This window comes from Schistocerca nitens, chromosome 3 (assembly GCF_023898315.1).
Source record: "Schistocerca nitens isolate TAMUIC-IGC-003100 chromosome 3, iqSchNite1.1, whole genome shotgun sequence".
NCBI classification, from domain to species: Eukaryota; Metazoa; Arthropoda; class Insecta; order Orthoptera; family Acrididae; genus Schistocerca; species Schistocerca nitens.
In genome coordinates, this window is record NC_064616.1 from 643,990,898 (window position 1) to 644,012,062 (window position 21,165).

The 21,165-nt window shown below is 42.7% G+C and overlaps 1 protein-coding gene across 1 annotated transcript in view; it reads left to right on the top strand.

Annotated features, from left to right (window-relative positions):
* The window catches only part of LOC126249378 (uncharacterized), a gene marked incomplete at its 3' end in the record, with an annotated part of 812,647 nt that overhangs the window by 640,565 nt on the left and 150,917 nt on the right, over positions 1 to 21,165 (top strand). The window contains exon 3 of the mRNA XM_049951032.1: positions 9,636 to 9,739. Within this exon, the coding sequence (XP_049806989.1) occupies positions 9,636 to 9,739 (104 nt within the window). The remainder of the gene's footprint in view (positions 1 to 9,635; positions 9,740 to 21,165) is intronic.

Here is a 21,165-nt window from a genome sequence, read left to right on the forward strand (position 1 = left end):
TGGGCCAAACTGTTGGAAGTGGAAGGTGTGAGATCCGGATGTGGGGTGGGTGAGGAAGGACAGCCCAATGACGTTTTGTGAGCTCCTCTCGGGTGCACAGACTTGTGAGGGGCCTTGTGTTGTCGTGGCGAAGGAGAAGTTAGTTTGCATATCTGTGGCACCTCAAATGAGAGTGTGTGCCCTTTCCAACATTGCAGGAGTCACAGCTGTTTACGGCCGGCCTGCACGGGAGTGATCGGACAGGTTTCGCGCGACCTTGTTGAGATGATGACAGACGCCTGGCCCAATGACTCGCCGTACTTTTCTTCGCTGCTGGGTCTCCGTAGACGTTCTGTAAGAGCCTATGACTATCTGCGATGCTTTGGTTTTCCACCAATAGACAGTGAATGAGAGCTATCTGCTTGGAATACACCTCCGTTACAGAAGCCATTTTGAAGGCTGCCATCCATCGGAACTTTATGAAACCATAGGGTCGGAAGCGGGAATATCTCACGATGTCCCACAACAAATTCTGTATTTTTTTCATCCGAAACTGCCCGAGGAAAAGATTTGTTGTACTACACTCCTACAATCTTCAGATGTAAATGTACGGTGATTCGATTGCTATCGCGGCGGGAATAGTGTTGCTGTACTGCTCTTCCATTGCATTTAGTGAACTCGGACAAGAGGTGTATATAGGCCAACTCTCCAGCCATACTGCTGTGTATCATTATTGGCAAACCCAAGACAGAACCGAGCAGTACTGAATTCGAGCTTTAGGGTGAAAAGTAAAGTTGGCATTACTGTCATCGACAGGAAGTACTGCTAGAGAATGTAATAAGTTTGCTTCCAAACAAGAGACAAAGTGCGTTTTCACTGCTGTGCGGATGTTTGCACTGCAGTACAGAGACAAAGATAAATGGGGTAAGAAACCAACGAAATACAAATAGTATGATTGAGCCACCGAAAACTACGTGTACACCATACCAAAACACAAAATGTCCATGAAAAAAACCCGAAATTTTGTCAGTGGAGTTAGGGTTCACCCTACATACACTGGGTGTTAAATCGGAGCTGTTGTGGACTCACGCCTTTCTCCCGGATGACATGCAAACTCTTTTCACCTATGGTATGCAGTTCAAATTTATGTATTCACCCAAAATCACTTCACGTGGTCTGGTTAGCAATTCTGTGATGTTGCATCCAAACACTGCGGTTCACGAACACCGCACTTTGTTCATTTTCCCCGTCAGAATCGCACTAATGTTTGGTAAGTCTGAGTGCAACCTTTGCAACAATTCCACTTGCACCCATTATTTAAGTTTCTAACATTGCCCAAAGAAGGAAAACTTAACCACTTCACGTGGATTACATCTGTCACTATGTGCTTGAATTGTCTCTTTTACATGGAAATGGTAACGTATTTAATAAACCATTATCACTTTGGCAATTGGCCTACGGAAATAAGAGAAGTGCTATTCACACCAACAAGTCTTTGAGCCGTATCCGCATTTATTTGATGTTGAAACTTTCTTAACACTTTAACCAGTTAGATATACCGGAACTTTGGTATGACATGCAAACTCTTTTCACCTATGGTATGCAGTTCAAATTTATGTATTCACCCAAAATCACTTCACGTGGTCTGGTTAGCAGTTCTGTGATGTTTCATCCAAACATTGCGGTTCACGAACACCGCACTTTGTTCATTTTCCCCGTCAGAATCGCACTAATGTTTGGTAAGTCTGAGTGCAACCTTTGCAACAATTCCACTTGCACCCATTATTTAAGTTTCTAACATTGCCCAAAGAAGGAAAACTTAACCACTTCACGTGGATTACATCTGTCACTATGTGCTTGAATTGTCTCTTTTACATGGAAATGGTAACGTATTTAATAAACCATTATCACTTTGGCAATTGGCCTACGGAAATAAGAGAAGTGCTATTCACACCAACAAGTCTTTGAGCCGTATCCGCATTTATTTGATGTTGAAACTTTCTTAACACTTTAACCAGTTAGATATACCGGAACTTTGGTATGACATGCAAACTCTTTTCACCTATGGTATGCAGTTCAAATTTATGTATTCACCCAAAATCACTTCACGTGGTCTGGTTAGCAGTTCTGTGATGTTTCATCCAAACATTGCGGTTCACGAACACCGCACTTTGTTCATTTTCCCCGTCAGAATCGCACTAATGTTTGGTAAGTCTGAGTGCAACCTTTGCAACAATTCTACTTGCACCCATTATTTAAGTTTCTAACATTGCCCAAAGAAGGAAAACTTAACCACTTCACGTGGATTACATCTGTCACTATGTGCTTGAATTGTCTCTTTTACATGGAAATGGTAACGTATTTAATAAACCATTATCACTTTGGCAATTAGCCTACGGAAATAAGAGAAGTGCTATTCACACCAACAAGTCTTTGAGCCGTATCCGCATTTATTTGATGTTGAAACTTTATTAACACTTTAACCAGTTAGATATACCGGAACTTTGGTATGATCTAAATTGTTTTCGTCATCTGAAATCCTCATTCTCGTCTCTGGAATTTCTCTTATTATTAAAAAAAAAACTAGTTGTACTCTTGTCGAGACTCGCACTTCTCGTTTTAACCGATCTGAAGTACCAGATTTGCGTCTTATGTGAGATTCCAATTTCTTACACGGAAAAGAAGCTACTTTATTTTCGATTTTCTCTTTACCACCAAAAACAACCTAACATTGTCAAATGATCGTTTTCAGTTTAGTTCCCCATTGAGTTCAAAGTCTCCATGCTTCGTTTGACTCCGAATTTTATGAGCATTGTTAAGTTTAATCACCCACTGACAATGTTAACTACTGTGCTCTCTCCAGATGATCACTCAAGGAGCAAAAAGCGTTTACTGAGGATGACAGGAAGCCGAAAGCTCATCACCGCAGGGAGGTAGCCGCCAGGGATATCTGCGCGCACATACTTCACTGACAGTATTAAAAAATGAGACGTCAACATAATGTCAGTAAAGGCAAGTCAAGCGGTTGTGGTCAGAAAGAAACAAATTTTCGTTCCAAGAATAGGTGCACACTTCAATATTTCCCACGCCCAAATTTCCGGCACGCAGTGCCACTTCGTGTAATCGTATATGAATGTCAGAACACTCGTAATAACTGTCTTCAACATTTAACGATACGTTGGTTTTTATTGTGTATATTCGTAAACACAAAGTGAATATATGCTATTGTCTGGGAATTAGACCCACAATAATGCCGATTATCTTAAAAACAAAAGACTGCGACACACTACTGATGATTTACCCGAGCGCGTAGTTGGCACTAAGAAAATTAAGGAGAATTCCCTGATGATGGAAAGTAGAACATTTGTTACGTGCTTACGAATTACTAGTTTCGCTGACGTAGTGTGCAGTAATAAGCATTATTTGAACAAACACACAAAAAATTATGCTTTGCTGTTGCTACGAGTGCATAAACAGAACTTCATGTGAAAAACTAGTACTTAAGGGCAGTCAAGGCTGTAAGAACGAATCAGGTGACAATATTTATTTCACAATTTAAATATAACAACATAGCATATCTGATCTCTAAAGATAGTTTGTGACTTCATACATATAAATCTGTGTCATACGTTAACGGAACAGCCAGGTAGCAATACTCACGAGCCGCTGTCCTGAGATGGAGGCAAGAGCAGTAACTGCGACCTGAGCAGCCTGACGCTAGCAGCCCAGCACACCTCTCACGAAATGGAAGAAAAAGTTATTCAGGTAGCTAATGCTTCAGTGACCCGATTAATTTTTCCAGCAAGCAACTGATTCGTACACCGAGTAAGAGACGTAAACTGACCCCGCCAAACGCTGTTTGCAACTTGTTGCTTGAAGATAGAACCCACTCCACGCATGCGTGCCAAAACTGTTGCCTAACTGCAGGTGCCAGCTGCTGAAATTGCATACTCGCAGCAGTTCCAAAGGTACGACGACGAAATGAATGCAAGGACGAGTGTCACAAACAGGTCTTTACAGTTGTGACAAATCTGAAAGGACCCGTTAAGCATATGTTCCGCCATTCCTAATATGGATCTCAAAAGACAGGTTCAGTATTATTCACTGGCTTCAGTAAGAAGGCTATTATGTCATTACTATAGATGCCAAACGCGCAGGCGAGAGAAGAAAGCCGGGCATGAGGGCAAGATTTCTTTTTCTTCGTTGCAGCTGTTCGCCTCCCCATTATGTGCCGCTTGTTATGGAAACATTCCATTTGGGTCGATCTAGAGATCACGCGATCCCCGCTCCTTACTCTCCATCCGTAAATTGATTCAGTACGTGCTAAGTATGGACCACCAGAGATGACGATGCTGTGCAGGATAACTAAGAGCGTCTCTATGAAAAACTTCTATAATTTCAAAAAGTAACTTTTTAGGTAATCACAAAGAAAACATTCAAAGTAAGATGATATTTCATTATCTTTTGACACAATTCAGCTGACTCATTGTGCACTTCGATGTGGTTCGGAAAAGAGTTCTAGAAAAACTGACATGCTTCTGCACCCCAATATATTTACTACACCATGTTGTGTTGAATCTACTAACAAACAGTGAAGTTTTGTAATTTCGAAACCAGCAGATTGTATTAGTCTATATGACCACATAGTCATTTCTTATTTTGGAAACCTAATAAAAAATCGTTCATACATTAATAGTTTCCAACTACTTCTCGAGTCTGTTAAATTAAAAACAATATTACCAAATGTGTAAAACTGATCTCTAAAATGAAAGACAATAAGCTGAGGAAATTATATGATACGTTATAAATTTATGTCCCTGGAAAACATCATTCACTACCTCGTATTGCCCAAACAGCGAGGTCTATGTGACTAAACGAACACAAATTAAAATTCCATTAAGGCGGCAGGGGAATAAAAAGTTCGTTGTAATGTAGTTACTTGTCAATCCTTTGTTGTTCGTAAGCAAGACAACTTTTAGAGAGGTAATTACTAACACAGAAATAGCCAGTATCATTTATTTACTGTTTTCTTTACATACATAAATAAAGTGAAAGCAGAGGTTAGACAGCTTCGCAATAGAACCATTGAACTTTGGCGTTTCGCCTTCCATCACGAGTTTCGTTATTAAAAATTCTTTACTACTTCTTAAATATTCTTGAAGTACGATGGATTGAAAAACCAACAAACTCCACAATAATTTTAAAACTTTCAGCACTTGCCAGTCCAAAAACATTCGGGACTGGATCAATAAAACCTAAAGGAATGAGGCGATTTTAGTGCTTCAGGTGTTCCACACAGTCTCCTCCCGCTTGAGTAAAACACGCAGAACACTCGGACAGCTACGTGGAATTGTCAGAAAAGTCCTTCTTTGGGATGCTTTTCAACTCTAGCGTCACATTGGCTTCAACGTTGGTTATGTCGTCAAAGCGTTGGCCCTTTACGTGAATTTCTGTGCTTTGTAGTTTTGTGCTATATTTGTATTGATAAAACCAAATCTCATCATCTGTGATTATTTTTGCCAGAAAAGGATTGTCCGCGTTTTCCATTTCTGTCAAGTCGTGACAAGTATCCACGTGTCTTTGCTTCATACAGGAGTCAAGGTGTGCTGGACTAACATTGCACGCACTTTTCTCTTCTTTAGAACACTCCACTACTTAACACTGCCTGCACACAACTGACTATTCGAATGAACATCTGTTGTTTACAGTTGTTAGTTCAAGGTGCCACCGTAGTTATTGGCTGTCATCACTTATTCGCCAAGGATAAAATCAGTCTCGGAACGTTTTGGACGGTCGCTGTAAACTGTGTTACGTGGATGTATGAGTATTTCGACTGGAGACGCTTGCTGTGAATCGGACAGAAACTCAGTATCGAAAGCTCTGCATTTGCTTCTTTTGTTCATGCCCTGTTGTCAACGGAAAAATCGCTTGCATTAGTTAATTGCATTAACTGACACATCATGAATGGCTGTTTGGATGACTAGTTCGTTAGCACAGTGTATCGCAGTGATGTGGAACAAGTAAAATTACTATCAATTTCATGTAACTCACTTGCATTTATACACGTGTGCTACCCATTTAGAGACAGAAATGAACAATAATGCGAAATTCAATCTAGTTAATCGTTAAGCTCAGTTTTTTTGCATGCATCCTGGCAGCACAGCCACGCAACTATCAATTCGTGCACACACTTCCCAAAAGAGTTGTTTCAGCTAGAAATTTCACACTATTTGGAATTTGTTCGGGGCTGTAGGAAAGTGACGCCTGGCGTTTATTCAAAATCAAAGTAAGTGAAACTTATGGTGAGGCAAAGGCAGTGACTCATTTCTAAAGATGAGAAATACTGATTCAGCAGCCATCCATACACTAATCCGAAAGGATTACGAGGACGAAGGAAGGAATGAACAAATGATTCATATGCAGGTGTGAATGTCCATTTCAGAGCTGAAAACGGCATCTATAAAGATGTGGTAATTAACGGAGAATATACATTTAACGATGCTTACACTTTAGCACTCATGAAGATGAGGTAGTGAGAAAAACTTACCAGGCAGTCACCATCGCTGGTAGCAAAACCTTACACCGTAAGAAACTCAGACATTTTTGTCAACGCAAGTTAAGTGTCTCAAAATGGAAAAGAAGTATAGAAATGTATTGAAAGCTACGTATTTGCAGTAATCAGCATTCCTATTAAAAAGAACTCACGATAATGGCCACGGACCTACCAAAGGCAATTTAATCCTCTGATTGTGGCGTCAATGGATGACAATGTTCGAGGGAGTAGTGGTCAGCACAATACTCCCTGCGGTTAATGTCGGCTCTCAAAACTGAGATCGGTAATTCTCCTTCAAACTGTTCCTCAGTTGTTCTAAACGACACTAAAGAGACTCGTTCCGCACGCTGAAACCATGGAAAAATATTAGGTGATTATTTGGAATTAAACCCGAAACCTACTTGCCAACGCCCAGCGCCGTCATACATTAGGTCATGGAAACGGCCTTGCAGCAGTGCTATTATTATTTTTTAGCAAATAAAATTTGAACACATTTCTTGAATAACGTTATTCGTTAGTTTGACAAAGTTTGCGTTAAACTGAATATATTACGTTTATTTAAACAAAGTTTTATACCCGCCAGGGTGCCAAGAGCACTAATGCGCTGCTTCTTGGACTCCGGTAGGCGCGCCGGCGCCGGATCGAAGCCGCCCGGCGGTGTAACGACGAGGGCCGGTTTGTTGGTCAGCCTGTATGTAGTTTTTAGGCGGTTTTCCACATCCCACTAAGTGAATACCGGGATGGTCCCCGCGTTCCGCCTCAGTTACACGATTTGCAGGCACTTGAACAAGTTCTTGCTATTTCATGACTTACACTAGACGCAGACAGCTGGGGTACACTAATTCCATCCTGGCGGGTTCGGGGTGGCGACAGGAAGGGCATCCCGCCACCCTCTGCAACTAACACCGCCAAATCCATAGTAACAAGGCCGACCCAGCGTTGAAGCGGGACAAAGGCCCACAGACAATGATGAATGATGTAAACAAAGTTTTATACCCTAGGAGGGGTTGTCAAGAAGAAACATTTGCCGTTAACAATAAAAGTAAATTTTGTGTCAGTAGGTTACTTTCATTCGTTTGGTAGGTACTCAAATAATCCTTGGTAGGTCTTTCTTACCTCTCTATGCACGTCTACAGGGGTATTTACAGTTTCCACTTGACGCGCGAACGTATAATACACTATAAGACACAAAAAAACCTCACCACTAAGGAATTGCTCGAATGAGAAATTGGTAGATGTGGTATACATTTACAGACAACCAAATTGTTACAGTTTCAGAAAAATTGGATGATTTACTCAGGAGATAGAACTTCACAAAATGAATAAGTCAGTAACGCACTGGTCCACCTCTGGTCCTTACACAAGCAGTTATTCGGCTTTGCATTGACTGATAGAGCTGTCAGGTGTCTCTGAGGAATATTGTACCACATTCTGTTCAGCTGTTAAGTTAAATAGCAAAATCGCGAGGTGGCTAGAGGACCCTGCCCGTAATGCACAAACGTTCTCAATCGGGGAGAGATCCGGCGACCTTGTTGGCCAAGATAGTTTTTGGCAAGCCGTGAACGGGCGGGCATTATCTTACTGAAATGCAAGTCGAGGATGGCTCGCCATGTAAGGCAACAAAATTGGGAATAGAATATCGCCGACGTACCGCTGTGTTGAAAGGGTGCCGACGATGACAACAAAAGGAATCCTACTAGTAAATGAAATGGCACCCCAGACCATAACTCCTGGTTATCGGGCTGTATGGCGGGCGACAGTCTTGTTGACATCCCACCGCGTATCGGTGCGTCTCCAGACACATCTTCGGCGTGGAGTCTCATTGACTGGCGCAGAACTGTCAGCTGTGAAGAGTCCCGCTTCGAAATGAGCCTCGACGGCCAGCGTAGATATGTCTCGAGACGCCTCGGACAGCGATGGGCTACCAATCTGACTGTCGCCCACTATACGCCCCGACAACCAAGAGTAGCGGTCTGGGTTGCAGTTTCATTTCATTCCACAACACTACCTCTTTCGTTTGTCATCCGCGGGGGGACCCTTACAGCACAGTGGTACGTCGATGATATCCTATGCCCTGTTTTGCTGTCCTTCATTGCAACCCTTCCTGGGATTACATTTCAGCAAGGTAATGCCCCCCCCCCCCACGTGGCAAGAGTTTCTACTGCTTTTCTTCGTGCTTGCCCAACCATAGCTTGACCAACAAGGTCGCGGAATGGAGAAAGTTTGGAGCATCATGGGCAGGATCCTCTAGCCGACACGATATTTTGACGATCTAACGGGCCAGTTGGATAGTATTTGGCACGATCTCTCTCAGGAGGATATCCAACAATTCTATCAATCTGTGGCAAGCAGAATAACTACCTGTATAAGGGCCATAGGTGAACCAATGCGTTATTGCCTTGCTCAATCTTTGAAGCTCTTTCTCTTGAATTAATCATCCAGTTTTTCTGAAATTTTAATCATTGCATTGTCTGCACATGTACATGACATCTTTCGATTTCCGTCCCATTGGCGTAATTCCTTCGTTGTGCGCCCTTCTTTTTTCTTAGAGTGTAATACCGTACAATGTCGATAGAAAATTTCATAACGTCGTAATGAGCTCTTTCAATTCTGCAAACCATAGTTTAGTTTACGGCATCTAACTCTGTCACCTGGTGGCCCAACAACGAAAACAAATTTTCTCTTACCCCGAAGACTCATTATCTCTAGTAAATGCGGTGTCTTCAATTTCCAGTACGTGACTGTTGTATAATTAGCTCTGGTACCAGGAATATTGAAATTGCAATTCTCCGGTAACATATTACACACCCATATCTTGAGTTGAGAAATCCCTCACGCATTGTTAGAGACATTTGTGGAAGTATGTGCTGTAAGTCACTTGGAGCCTAGAATACGAGTTCGACTGTTGTAAATTACGCTTTGTAACCAGATGATCCTTTAGCAGTTTCCTTCAAATGTGCATGATCTCTTTGCTTACACGTAAGAAATATTGAGCATCTGGGAAATATGAAAATGGGTTATAACTTGATTTATAGAATTTTGAACAATTAATGTCTGGTAGAGAAAGATACTGTCCATTAACACGTTTCTCTGTCTGTTACAGCGATACTGCAGAGGACGTCGGTCAATAAGGGTCAACTGAAGATCCAAGGAGTGGCAACGTGCCTGTACTTGTGTATGGACAGTTGCGGGCTGTTATACGGCTCGGTAAGGCGCCGAAACTTCTCACACAGTCGCTGTAACGTCACTTTCTCTTATTTGTAACGGAAGTTAGTGAATATTACGATGAAATAAAATTAAAATCGCCAAAACTTCCCAAGTGGTCACCAACGGCTGCAAAACACTTTGCAGAGGTAGGAACACACACGAGTACACATGAATAGTGGTCACAAAGAACTGGTGATAAATGTGTGCAACGGTTGAAGTGCGTCCATAGAATTTTTTACGCGGTCTGATCTATGTTTCAGACTAACTTACCACGTAAAAACATTAAGTTGAAAAAAACAACAATATAATAATAATAATTATAATAATTATTAATATAATTATAATAATAAGTTACATACCAAGAAGGAGTAGTTAGCATCACCTGAATGTTTGTGAAGAGCATATTACCGCGAAGTGATTGGGTAACATCGTGGTAAACGAACGGTTATTTGTGGAACACTTGCACACCTTAAGTGCAGTGGTAGTATCATTCTGAGGCATTACATCGTTGGGTACAGGATACACGATCCAGGCACATTAATGTGACCACCTGTCAAAAACCTGAATAACCATCTTTTGCAGAGCGGAAGTGCAGGGAGAGGGTCAGTGACGTTCTGGAAGGTACCGACAGCGATGTGGAGCAACGCCGACTCCACTGCCGTGAACAGCTCTGCTGGATTGCTCGATTGAGGATTCATGGAGTTAACAACCCGAACGTGATAGTTCCACGGATTCTCGATTGGGTTCAAACCGGCGGATGTCATCTGCTGCCTGTGACACACCATAGTTGCTCGGCGCCGGTTTAAGATAACGCCATTTTGTCAAATACGATATAATTTAACCACCGCGGTACGCGAAACGTTTACATACTGAGGTGTTTAGGAAATGCTTCCACCTTTAGCCCGAAAGCGAAAGCCAATGAACATTCCCTTTTGGACGTCAGATAAATCACTCTGTTTCCTCATTACGATAACGACTGCACAGTTTTCCACACTGCCGTGAACAGCTCTGCTGGATTGCTCGATTGAGGATTCATGGAGTTAACAACCCGAACGTGATAGTTCCACGGATTCTCGATTGGGTTCAAACCGGCGGATGTCATCTGCTGCCTGTGACACACCATAGTTGCTCGGCGCCGGTTTAAGATAACGCCATTTTGTCAAATACGATATAATTTAACCACCGCGGTACGCGAAACGTTTACATACTGAGGTGTTTAGGAAATGCTTCCACCTTTAGCCCGAAAGCGAAAGCCAATGAACATTCCCTTTTGGACGTCAGATAAATCACTCTGTTTCCTCATTACGATAACGACTGCACAGTTTTCCACAGTTTTCCACGTATGCCCGCCCCCCCCCCCACCCCCCGAGCGCAACATGCTTTATATACCCTCCACTGTCAGTGCTGCCACCCGGCGTCTGTGACTAGTTATTCAACTCACATTAATATGACGGGGCCGTGTAGTTCCAGATATTTTCTGTGGAGCTAAGACCGAGTATTTTAGCTGGCCAATCGAGATCCGATAGAATGCCTAAGTTTTCGTCAGACCAGTAAAGTAAGCATGCAGCGCCGTGATAACGGATGTTGTCGTCTTAGCAGATGGGAGTGTCTGGAGCATACCCATGATGAAGATGTATATGAAAGGTCAATAATTAGTCGCCGAGAACCTTGAAACAAACACCCTGCTTCATGTACATGGTTACGTGATTGAGCGGGCGCAAGTCGTGGTATTTCGAAAACTTAACTACACCCTACACATACGCTGCGGGCGACACACACCATTGAGCTGTCAGAGCACTCGACACCTTGTATCATTTGCAAAAGAGTCACAATACGACTCGGCAGACCACACTACATCACTAAAGTCAGCTACTGTCCAGTTTCTGTGTTCTCTGGCGCACTGAAGACGTGCATCTCTAATGTGCCACTGTGTGCAATGGCTATTCGCGAGGTACCAGATTCCAAATGTTCGCTGCATACAGTTCAGTTCGCAATTTGCGCTCAGAAACTGTTTTAAATTGACCTGCATTCACTGACGACAGTAATTCCTGTCGAGTTTCTAATAGATTGCCTTTGACAAAGCGTGATCCTCGTCTCCGGTGTCTGGCGCTGGAAGTCTTTTTACGATCGTTGTACATACACCGTGTTACATGGCCACGAATGGTATAGTTCTTTATCGACACGTTGAACATCCCGCGTTGATACACAAGCAACTAAAAGGACTTTATTTACGGTGTGGTCATGATAACGTCGACGCACTATAGTTCCTTTCTGGCATTGTGTCACGCCTCTACGTCGACATACCTTACTGTGTTGATTTCATAAAACCGACTGGCCCGTATACACAACTTCATTGGCATGATTTACGTAAGTGGTGGAAGATTAAATGACCAGTGGTACCAGTTCTACAACATCAACAGCACTTTAAAGCTAGCAGTGGGCTCTTTTAAGACAATAGTGACTAATACGTTGGCGGGGGGAGGGGGGGGGGGGAGGGGGGCGTTCAGTAAGTAATGCAAGGTTTGGTTTCATTCAGGATTCCTATATTCTCCGTTTTAAATACACTCGTCATCATCCACGTGCTACTTCCGGCAGAGTGCATCCACTATCGGGCCAGACAGATGGAAGTCGGAAGATGCGAGACCCAGGCTGTAGAGTGAAGATGCAGAAGAACAGTCAAATGAAGTTTTGTGACAATGATCGAAATAATTGTCACGATCAGTTTCACGCTAACAATTCCGCACAAATGTTCCTTCGCTGCTCTTTATGATCTTCTGTTAGGCGGCGAGGAACCCAGCGAATACACACTCTTTGAGGACCCTAACTGCTGTGCGAGCGTGTCAACACGACCAACTGAGACGCCCAGCTGAGCAGTGAAGTGTTCTACTGTGATCCTTCGATCACCTCGAATGAGAGTGTCCGCACGTTCCAACATCACGAATCAAAGCTGTGTACTGCCAGTTGGCACACGGGAGAACCTTATTGCGATGATGACAGACGCCTCGCCCAGCGACTCACCTGCTTTTTTTCACTGCCACGACTCCGTAGACTTTCTACAAGCGCCTATGAATATCTGCGATGCTCTGGTTTTCCACCAATAGAAAGTCAGCGACAGCTCTCTACTTGGAACGCACATCTGATACAGACAAAATTTCGAAGGCTAGGTATTGCGCCGCCACCTATCGGAACTTCTTGAAACTATAGGGGCTGAAGCGGGAATATTCCACGATGACCCCCAACAAATTCCGTATTTTTGAACCGAAAATGACCGAGAAAGAAAATGTGTTGCATTACTTATTGAATGACCTCGTATTTTATCCGGTGAGCTTATTTGATGCTCTAGTGATGTACACTACGAGGTTTCTCTAGGTAACGTACCAGTTGCCGTAATACATGTTGTGTGATTGAAATATCAGACAATGTGTTAGTTCACGGGGCTGTAAAAAGGCGACCTATGTATAACAGTGCATTGTGTAGCTATATGTGGTGGGAGGATGTCCCAGCAGCACTTCTACCGCCACTATCACACGTGACCTCGTGTCGTAGGTGACGGGCACACATGTAGTTGTCCTAGATTGTTGCACCGCAACGAAAATGTGATTGAGGTGATCATTATATCTGCACAGACGCACAGAGCAGGCATCTGTGGCCAAACGAAACCTGGGTTTGCCGCCAGGGTCAACCTGGTCCGTCGTAGTCCAGCGTAGCTTTTCGCGACTCCTCTGGAAACGGAGGCAATGTGATTTGGTTGTGAATGCCTGGATATCGGGAAACAATGCTCTTCTGCCAAGAGACAGTGCGCGCTCTCAGGGCGCGCTGACAGTTATGGTCGGAATAGCTCAAATGGCTCTGAGTACCAAAGGACTTAACTTCTAAGGTCATCAGTCCCCTAGAAGGTAGAACTACTTAAACCTAGCTAACCTAAGGACATCACTCACATCCATGCCCGAGGCAGGATTCGAACCTGCTACCGTAGCGGTCGCGCGGTTCCAGACTGTAGCGCCTAGAACCGCTCGGCCACCACGGCCGGCGGTCGGAATAGCACCTGCCCGTAGCAGGTACCAGACATTAGACTTCCCGAACTGGCACTGTGCAAAAATATGTCCACTCAAATTTATTTTGCCTGTTAGATGCTCCTCTGCTGCAACGTACACGTATGTCACGTTGTTCAACCAAGTGAGAAGAGCTCTGCTATGAACCAGTCGCCAGTCTTCCTTATTGGTGACATGTTCACTGCTCTTAAGACATTTTGGGATGTAGCTTCCTGCCGATACTGGTAGCAAATCAGACTCTCCTTCTTGGTGCGTAATTTTCGTTGTCGCAATTGTAACACAGACTGGTTCAGGTGCAAGCATATTCGGCTCGACAAGTAGCGTCAGTAATTCAGTGTTAAGGAAAGGACCAAAGGACCCATAATTTTCAAACGTTACAAATTTAAGATGTGAGAACGTGTGCATTTTTTTTTTACTAGAAAAGTATCGATTGCTGCAAATCATGAGTTCCATAATGTAAGTATATAAAATAAGAATTATCGCTATTTTAAGGAAGCATTGTACCTTTCTGAATACAGACGCATGTTCCTATGTTGCAGCTTTCTTAAATCAACTGCGTTTTTATGGTGCACGTGCAGTTACAGAGGGGTTTCTTGTTTGAAACTCTAAAGGAATACATTGTTCTTTACAGAGAAATAACCAATATGCTTTATACTACTCTAAATATTTTCATCGTTAATATTATATAACCGAACAGTATTGATAATCAATAATCATGATATCCTGATTTGCACAGAACAGTTTCTAGTGTAAGTGTAACACTTTACTAATAAGTTATATCTTAAACGTCAGCCTAGATACACTTTCCAGTACATCTTCTATGTCACGACTTATCTAATTTGAAGCTAACTTATTAAATAAACTTAAACACAATAATCAATAATGAAACCGACAGCGATGTGTACACACCTCAGAGTCAACATCATTTAAATTAACTATGTCAAATTACTATCAAGTCTACTTTACTTAACAGTTTTTTACCGTTAGCTTCGATGGGTTGGACATTTCAGTTTTGAAGAATGAACATTTCTCTGAAATTATTAGCTAATTTTTAAACTTACAAGACAAAATATCAAATAATGGATTGAAGCTGCACAGTTTCCCAGAAATCTAACCATCCCAGGGCAAAATCGTATAGCCTGAATGTTTTGGTTAAACGACCGCCGTTTCGGTTAAGTGACCAATATATCATATTTCATCTTTTTAAAATTATGTAAATATCTACGTATTTGGAGAAGAACGGTATCGCGAAGGAGTGAACATGATATGAGTCTGGAGAGAAGATGTGGATAATACGCTTAGGTATTTAAATGCATGTATTGACGGAATAAACGTAGCTAGGTCAGACTTCATGAATGGTCAGCAGCCTGCAATTTTACGACGTGTAGTTTGCTTCACTTAATGCTCGGCTAGCATAATAACAAAAGAGAACTGGATATTTCTGATATACATTCGACGAGTTTGGGATTTGACCTCTCTGTTATAGATAATTTCCATCTAAGACTGCATTGGTATGATAATGAATTTCTGTAGGATATTCATTGAGTAATGGTACGGATGCCGAAAACCATTGAAAATTTGCAGATTGTGTTGAGCGTGCAGTTTGACTTGTTGATGAGGCGAACATACTTTCTTACAGTTGACGCAATCTATGTACTGATTCTTATCGCCGGCACGGTAGCTCTCCGTGTTCGGTCAGAGGGTTGGCTGCCCTCTGTAATAAAAACACTGAGTTCACCGATCAACAACGAACCAAAACGGGTGTCTTACGACGTCCACCCCGAGCAGATACAACGAACGAAAGAGAACAAAAATGAGATTAAAATAAATAAATAAATAAATAAATAAATCTTATCTGTCCAACAAGTTCAATGGATTATTTATTTCTCTGCGTTCTATATACGTTAGTAATATGGAGGAAAGTACGTGGAATATGCTCATCAGCACATTGCTAGTTCACTCAAACAGAGGATCAAGTGGACAGCAAATAACTACGCTACTTCAAAGTGCATGGTAAACAATCAATTCCAGTCGATTTGTCTGTTTGACGCTCTCATGTGGCACACGTTATCCCACTCTCTCGTTCATACGCAGCTTACTAAAGCGTTATCACAGTGCAAACAGACGTGTTTTCTTATACGATAGTACGGCACACTAAGCAAAGCATCGTATCATCTCATGCGCCATAACTTTTATCGATATACTAACGTTTTGCGGCGTAACGTCTGATATTTGGCAACTGGGACGTAATTTGTAAGAAATCTTTCGACAAAATTAGTAGTTCAGCTGCTGTGAGAGCGATTAAACAAATATCGTATCTCAAACTGTAGCTTATTTAGCAGTTCAAAAGTTTTAATGATTTTAGCCGCATTTAGGCACTGAAATGTGTCAGTGATAACAAGTGAAAATTTGTGCCGGACCGGGAATATAATCCGAATTTCTCGCTTTACACATAAATACATATGCAAATTATTTATAGCTTCCTTATTTTCTGTTCGCCTACGACGGATAGCCTTAGTATTTTCTTTAAAAACTTTGAGATGTATTTAATCTAATACTCATAGCTTAATTCATCACTCCCCTTTCTATCTTTCGGCGCTAATACTGTCTTTAATGGTTCTCTTTCGGTTCTTAGAAACTAAATTTTTATAAACAAGAAACTTACCTATACATATGAGCGGAAACTCGAACAGGAAGATGATTTCAGTTCTTGAACATAAATTTGCGGCTAAATCCCAACAGTCTCAAAATGGTTCAAATGGCTCTGAGCACTATGGGACTCAACTGCTGAGGTCATTAGTCCCCTAGAACTTAGAACTAGTTAAACCTAACTAACCTAAGGACATCACAAACATCCATGCCCGAGGCAGGTTTCGAACCTGCGACCGTAGCGGTCTTGCGGTTCCAGACTGCAGCGCCTTTAACCGCACGGCCACTTCGGCCGGCCCAACAGTCTCAATCATCCCTCATTGACTGACCACATATTTACACCTACATCTAAAATATCCTCCGGAAGCCACCAGACCGTGGATGGCAGAGGGTACCTTGTACCGCAAAATGAGCGAGAGAAATTGATTGTCTATATGCCTCCGTAAGAACCTTAATTTGTCTCATTTTGTCTTCGCTGTCGTTTGCGAAATGTGCGCTGGTGGCAGTAGAACCCTTCTGCAATCATGCCCAAATGCTGTTTCTCTAAATTTCTCTATAGTGTTTCGCGAAAAGAACGTCGTCTTCTTTCCATGGATTCCCGTCTGAGCTCATGAAGCACCCCTATAATACTCGCGTGTTCGTCGAACCTAGCAGCAGTCTTCTGAATTGCTTCAGCGTCTTTCTGCGACCTGACCTGATGAGGCTCCAAAACAGTGGGATTGCACTGGTATTCTACACACGATCTCCTTTATGAGTGAGCTAAACTTTCCTAAAGTTTTCCCAATAAACCGAAGTCTACCACTTGCATTCCCTACTACCGGTCTTATGCGATTGTTCCATTTCCTATAGCTTTGTAACGTTATGCCTAGATATTTAATCGGCATGACTGTGTAATGCAGCAGACCACTAATGCTGTACACAAACATTATAGCATTGTTTTTCCTACTCATCTGCATTAGTTTACATTTTTCTACATTTAGAGCAAACTGCCATTCATCATACAATATAGAAATTATGTCCTCCAACAGCCACAGCCACAAAACGACGACACTTTCTCTTACTCTGCAGTGTCGTCAGCAAACAGTCCCAGATTGATGCTCCCCCTATCCGTCAGATCATTTATGAATATAGAAAACAAGAGCGGTCCTATTACTGTTCCCTAGGACGGTCTTGACGATGGTGATGATGTTTGGTTTAGCGGGCGCTCAACTGCACGGTCGTCAGCGCCCGTACAAAGTCGCAATTTTTACTCAGTCCAAGCTAGCCACTGTAACGAATGATGATTATGATGATGATAATGATGAAATGATGAGTACAACACAAACTCCCAGTACCCTGGAAGAGAAAAATCCCCAACCATGCCGGGAATCGAAACCGGTACCCAGACACCAGAGGCAAACACTCTTGACAATGAGTACTCGCCGCCCAGGCCAACGTGCTGGGTTCTATTACTTAAGAAGCCTTCGAGCCACTCACATACCTGAGAACCTATCCCGTATGCTCGGGCCTTCGTTAACAGTCTGCAGCATAAACTAATGATAAAAGAAAACAAAATGTTTACTCGTTAAATACTAAATATTGATTCGAGATCCGCAATATGTCTTAATTGCTTTTCAACAGTGTTCAGTCCTCTCACTAGTCTAAGCAACAAAGCTTAGACGGTAAATTTCTCAACGTTGTAAATATAACACTCTTCACGGCTGTGCCAATATTAATCTCAGTGAATCGCTTGGATTCGACTATCGGCTAAATTCACGTTTCATTTTGTCTCACTACGGAAGCGTGAGTACGATGCTGTACTGCACAATGACTCGTCCTAGTCGAAGGAGCTTAGCAAAAGAATTTCGGATATGGCGTTATGGCCTCCTCCTTGTGTCGCGCCAGTAAGCAATGGATCACATGTAATCAGAAGTTCCTCTAGGCACAGAAGAGAGTAATGGCTAGGCCGAGGCCGGCAGTGCGGCGATCCGGCAGTGCCGGCGCGCCGCCGCAGGTGCATGCGTGGCCCGCTGCTGGACGTGCCATTACCATACTGACAGACCGGCTGCTCAGCTCGTCGTTATGCAACCGGCTAAGCGCGGCTAAAATTACTGCAGACACCGCGCTCCAAACCCACTGCTTCCCACCACTCGCTGGAAAACAATCACTTATCATTATTAGCCGACAGCATCCATCCTGCTTATAATGGCAGTGATTGAATCCGTTATAACGACAAAACTTGTGGCGTTGAGAAATGTGCCGTCTAAGCTTTGATGCTTATTTCTTAGTAGCTACTAATGAGAGGATTGAGCACTGTGGAAAAGTAAATATGACAGACTGGGGATTTTGAACCCTAATTTAGTGTTTGACGACTAGAAGTTTTGTTTTCTTTTATCTTTAATTTGTAGTTCGTGCCCATCTCTTCGCGAAGTCCTATTAGCAAACGCTGTCGGCTACAGCAGGAGTAGGACTCATTGATAGAGTGGGTGCAGATATCAGCCGTATTATTCAGTTATGTATTATGTATAACCAAAAAGTCCGTAAACTGCAATTTATTCACGGGTATATGTAATTCCTGGTGAAAGATCCGCCATCGAGATTGAACAGTTTTACGAAGAAAGACAATCCATCATGGAGGGTAATTAGCTGTACAGATTTATTTGAGGAACTTACCTGGATATGATAACACATTTGCCTTTCTCGTAGTATTTGCAAGAAAAGCCTCAATGACTCTCCTTTAGGTTTCATTTTTTAAACAAACGTCATAACAAAGGGCCAAACGAAAAAAATGTTGTATTGAATGCCGTGGAACTAATGAAAATGTTAGAAGTTAATATCGGGAAAGGATAAATAAGAGCCGAGCGGAGTGGCCGCGCGGTTTGAGGCGCCGTGTCACGGACTGCACGGCCCCTTCCGCCGGAGGTTCGACTCCTCCCTCGGGTAGGGATGTGTGTGTTGTTCTTAGCAGGGTTGCAACCCTTGTTCACAGTACGAGCAGCCCTTAGCGGCTCGCCATCTAACAAGTGTTCATGACGTCGCCTTTCCGGCTTAGATCTTTTTTAATGTGACTTGTAAGTACTGCATCTTTTCGCGTCAGTACAAACTTTAATTTTATTAATCTACTATATACCTAATGTTTTAGTACAGTTAGTCTAATTCTGAAGACGACGCTCATAGTACCGTCGAAACCAGGTCAATTTTGACTTAATATTTGTGACCGAGGGCTTATTTGTTACAATATAATTCTGACACGGTCACTGCACCTTAGCAGCTATGTTCAAAATAAATTATCTGTTAGCATATTGATGATCTTTATACTTAAAGGAAGTAGGTATTCGAACTGAATGAAAAAAAAGAAGAAAATAATAACCGAAACGAGGCTCGAACCAGCGATTACCTATCTCGAGTGCTATTTTTTTACCATTTTTATATATTTTAAGCTTCACGGAAACGCTAGTAGTACAGGCACCTTTGTTTAAAAATTTGCATCACCCGGGAATCGAACCTAAAGCTCGGACGTTGTACGCTATCATTCTAACACATAATCTGCCAGGAAGTTTCAAAATGGCTCTGAGCACTATGGGACTTAACTTCTAAGGTCATCAGTCCCCTATAACTTAGAACTACTTAAACCTAACTAACCTAAGGACATCACACACATCCATGCCCGAGGCAGGATTCGAACCTGCGACCGTTGCGGTCGCGCGGTTCCAGACTGTAGCGCCTAGAACCCAGGAAGTTTCATTATAACACATAGCCACACGGCCTTCGAAGAAAAATCTACCTAGATTATTAAAGACGGTTGGAAAACTTCCAAGCCGATTTCCTGGAGAATTTTTTAGATTTGCATCGAACTATTTTGGTGGATTAATATTGGAGTTCTGAACTTCAGGTACCACAGATATAAGGAACTACAAAAATCAGATTGCCATATGGTTCTCTTGTTAGACTAGAACCCGTAGCCCGAAAAGTATCTAGGATTTTAAAATGTCGACAAAGGCAGTAGTTACCTTTGAATTTTCCCAGCAGAGGCGTTGGTCATAGTCGCACAACACATACACTGATATCCGCTAGGAATGCGAAGTGTTGCAAGGAAATGCTCGAACATCGCCTGGGAAAGAGTATTCTGTCGCTTCACAAATACGGAAAGCAATTGTTCGGTGAGAGGAGGAGGTTGTAGTGGGGCCTGTGGCCAGCAAGAGAAGCAGCTGCCAGGAGCGTCGCAGCTTTGGAACCCGGTACGTCTCCCGGCGGACAGCGACCCGCCGGTTTAAATCACTGGGTGGAGGGAGTGTATCCTTATTACACGGCACGCCGTACGGTAGGCACGTGATGGATGGCGCGCTGCGTTTGTCATACGTCGCTGCCACCGCTCCATTTATCAAGCATAACCTCCGCGCCGCGACCAATTTTCTCGACACTTCTTGGTGGCCGTGGGAACTGCCTAGTTAAGGCGCCCCGCGTGCTCAGTTCCGCAATCCTTCTCGCTACTGACGATGGCTGGAGGCGCAGCAGTTTTCATTTTTACACCAGCAGTGTTGCTTTCCGATGGAGGCGACAGCGAAGAAAGAATAGGAGTTCATGTTCTGATGGAGCTGTATCGTAAATGAACGTTGTTAAACCTCAACAGCAACGTATGAAATACAAGGGCTATGAGGAAAGTAAGTTCCGATCGCTCGCGAAATGGAAACCACAGTGAAAATCAGAAATGTTTTATTTGGAATAGTTGACTACACTACATATCTA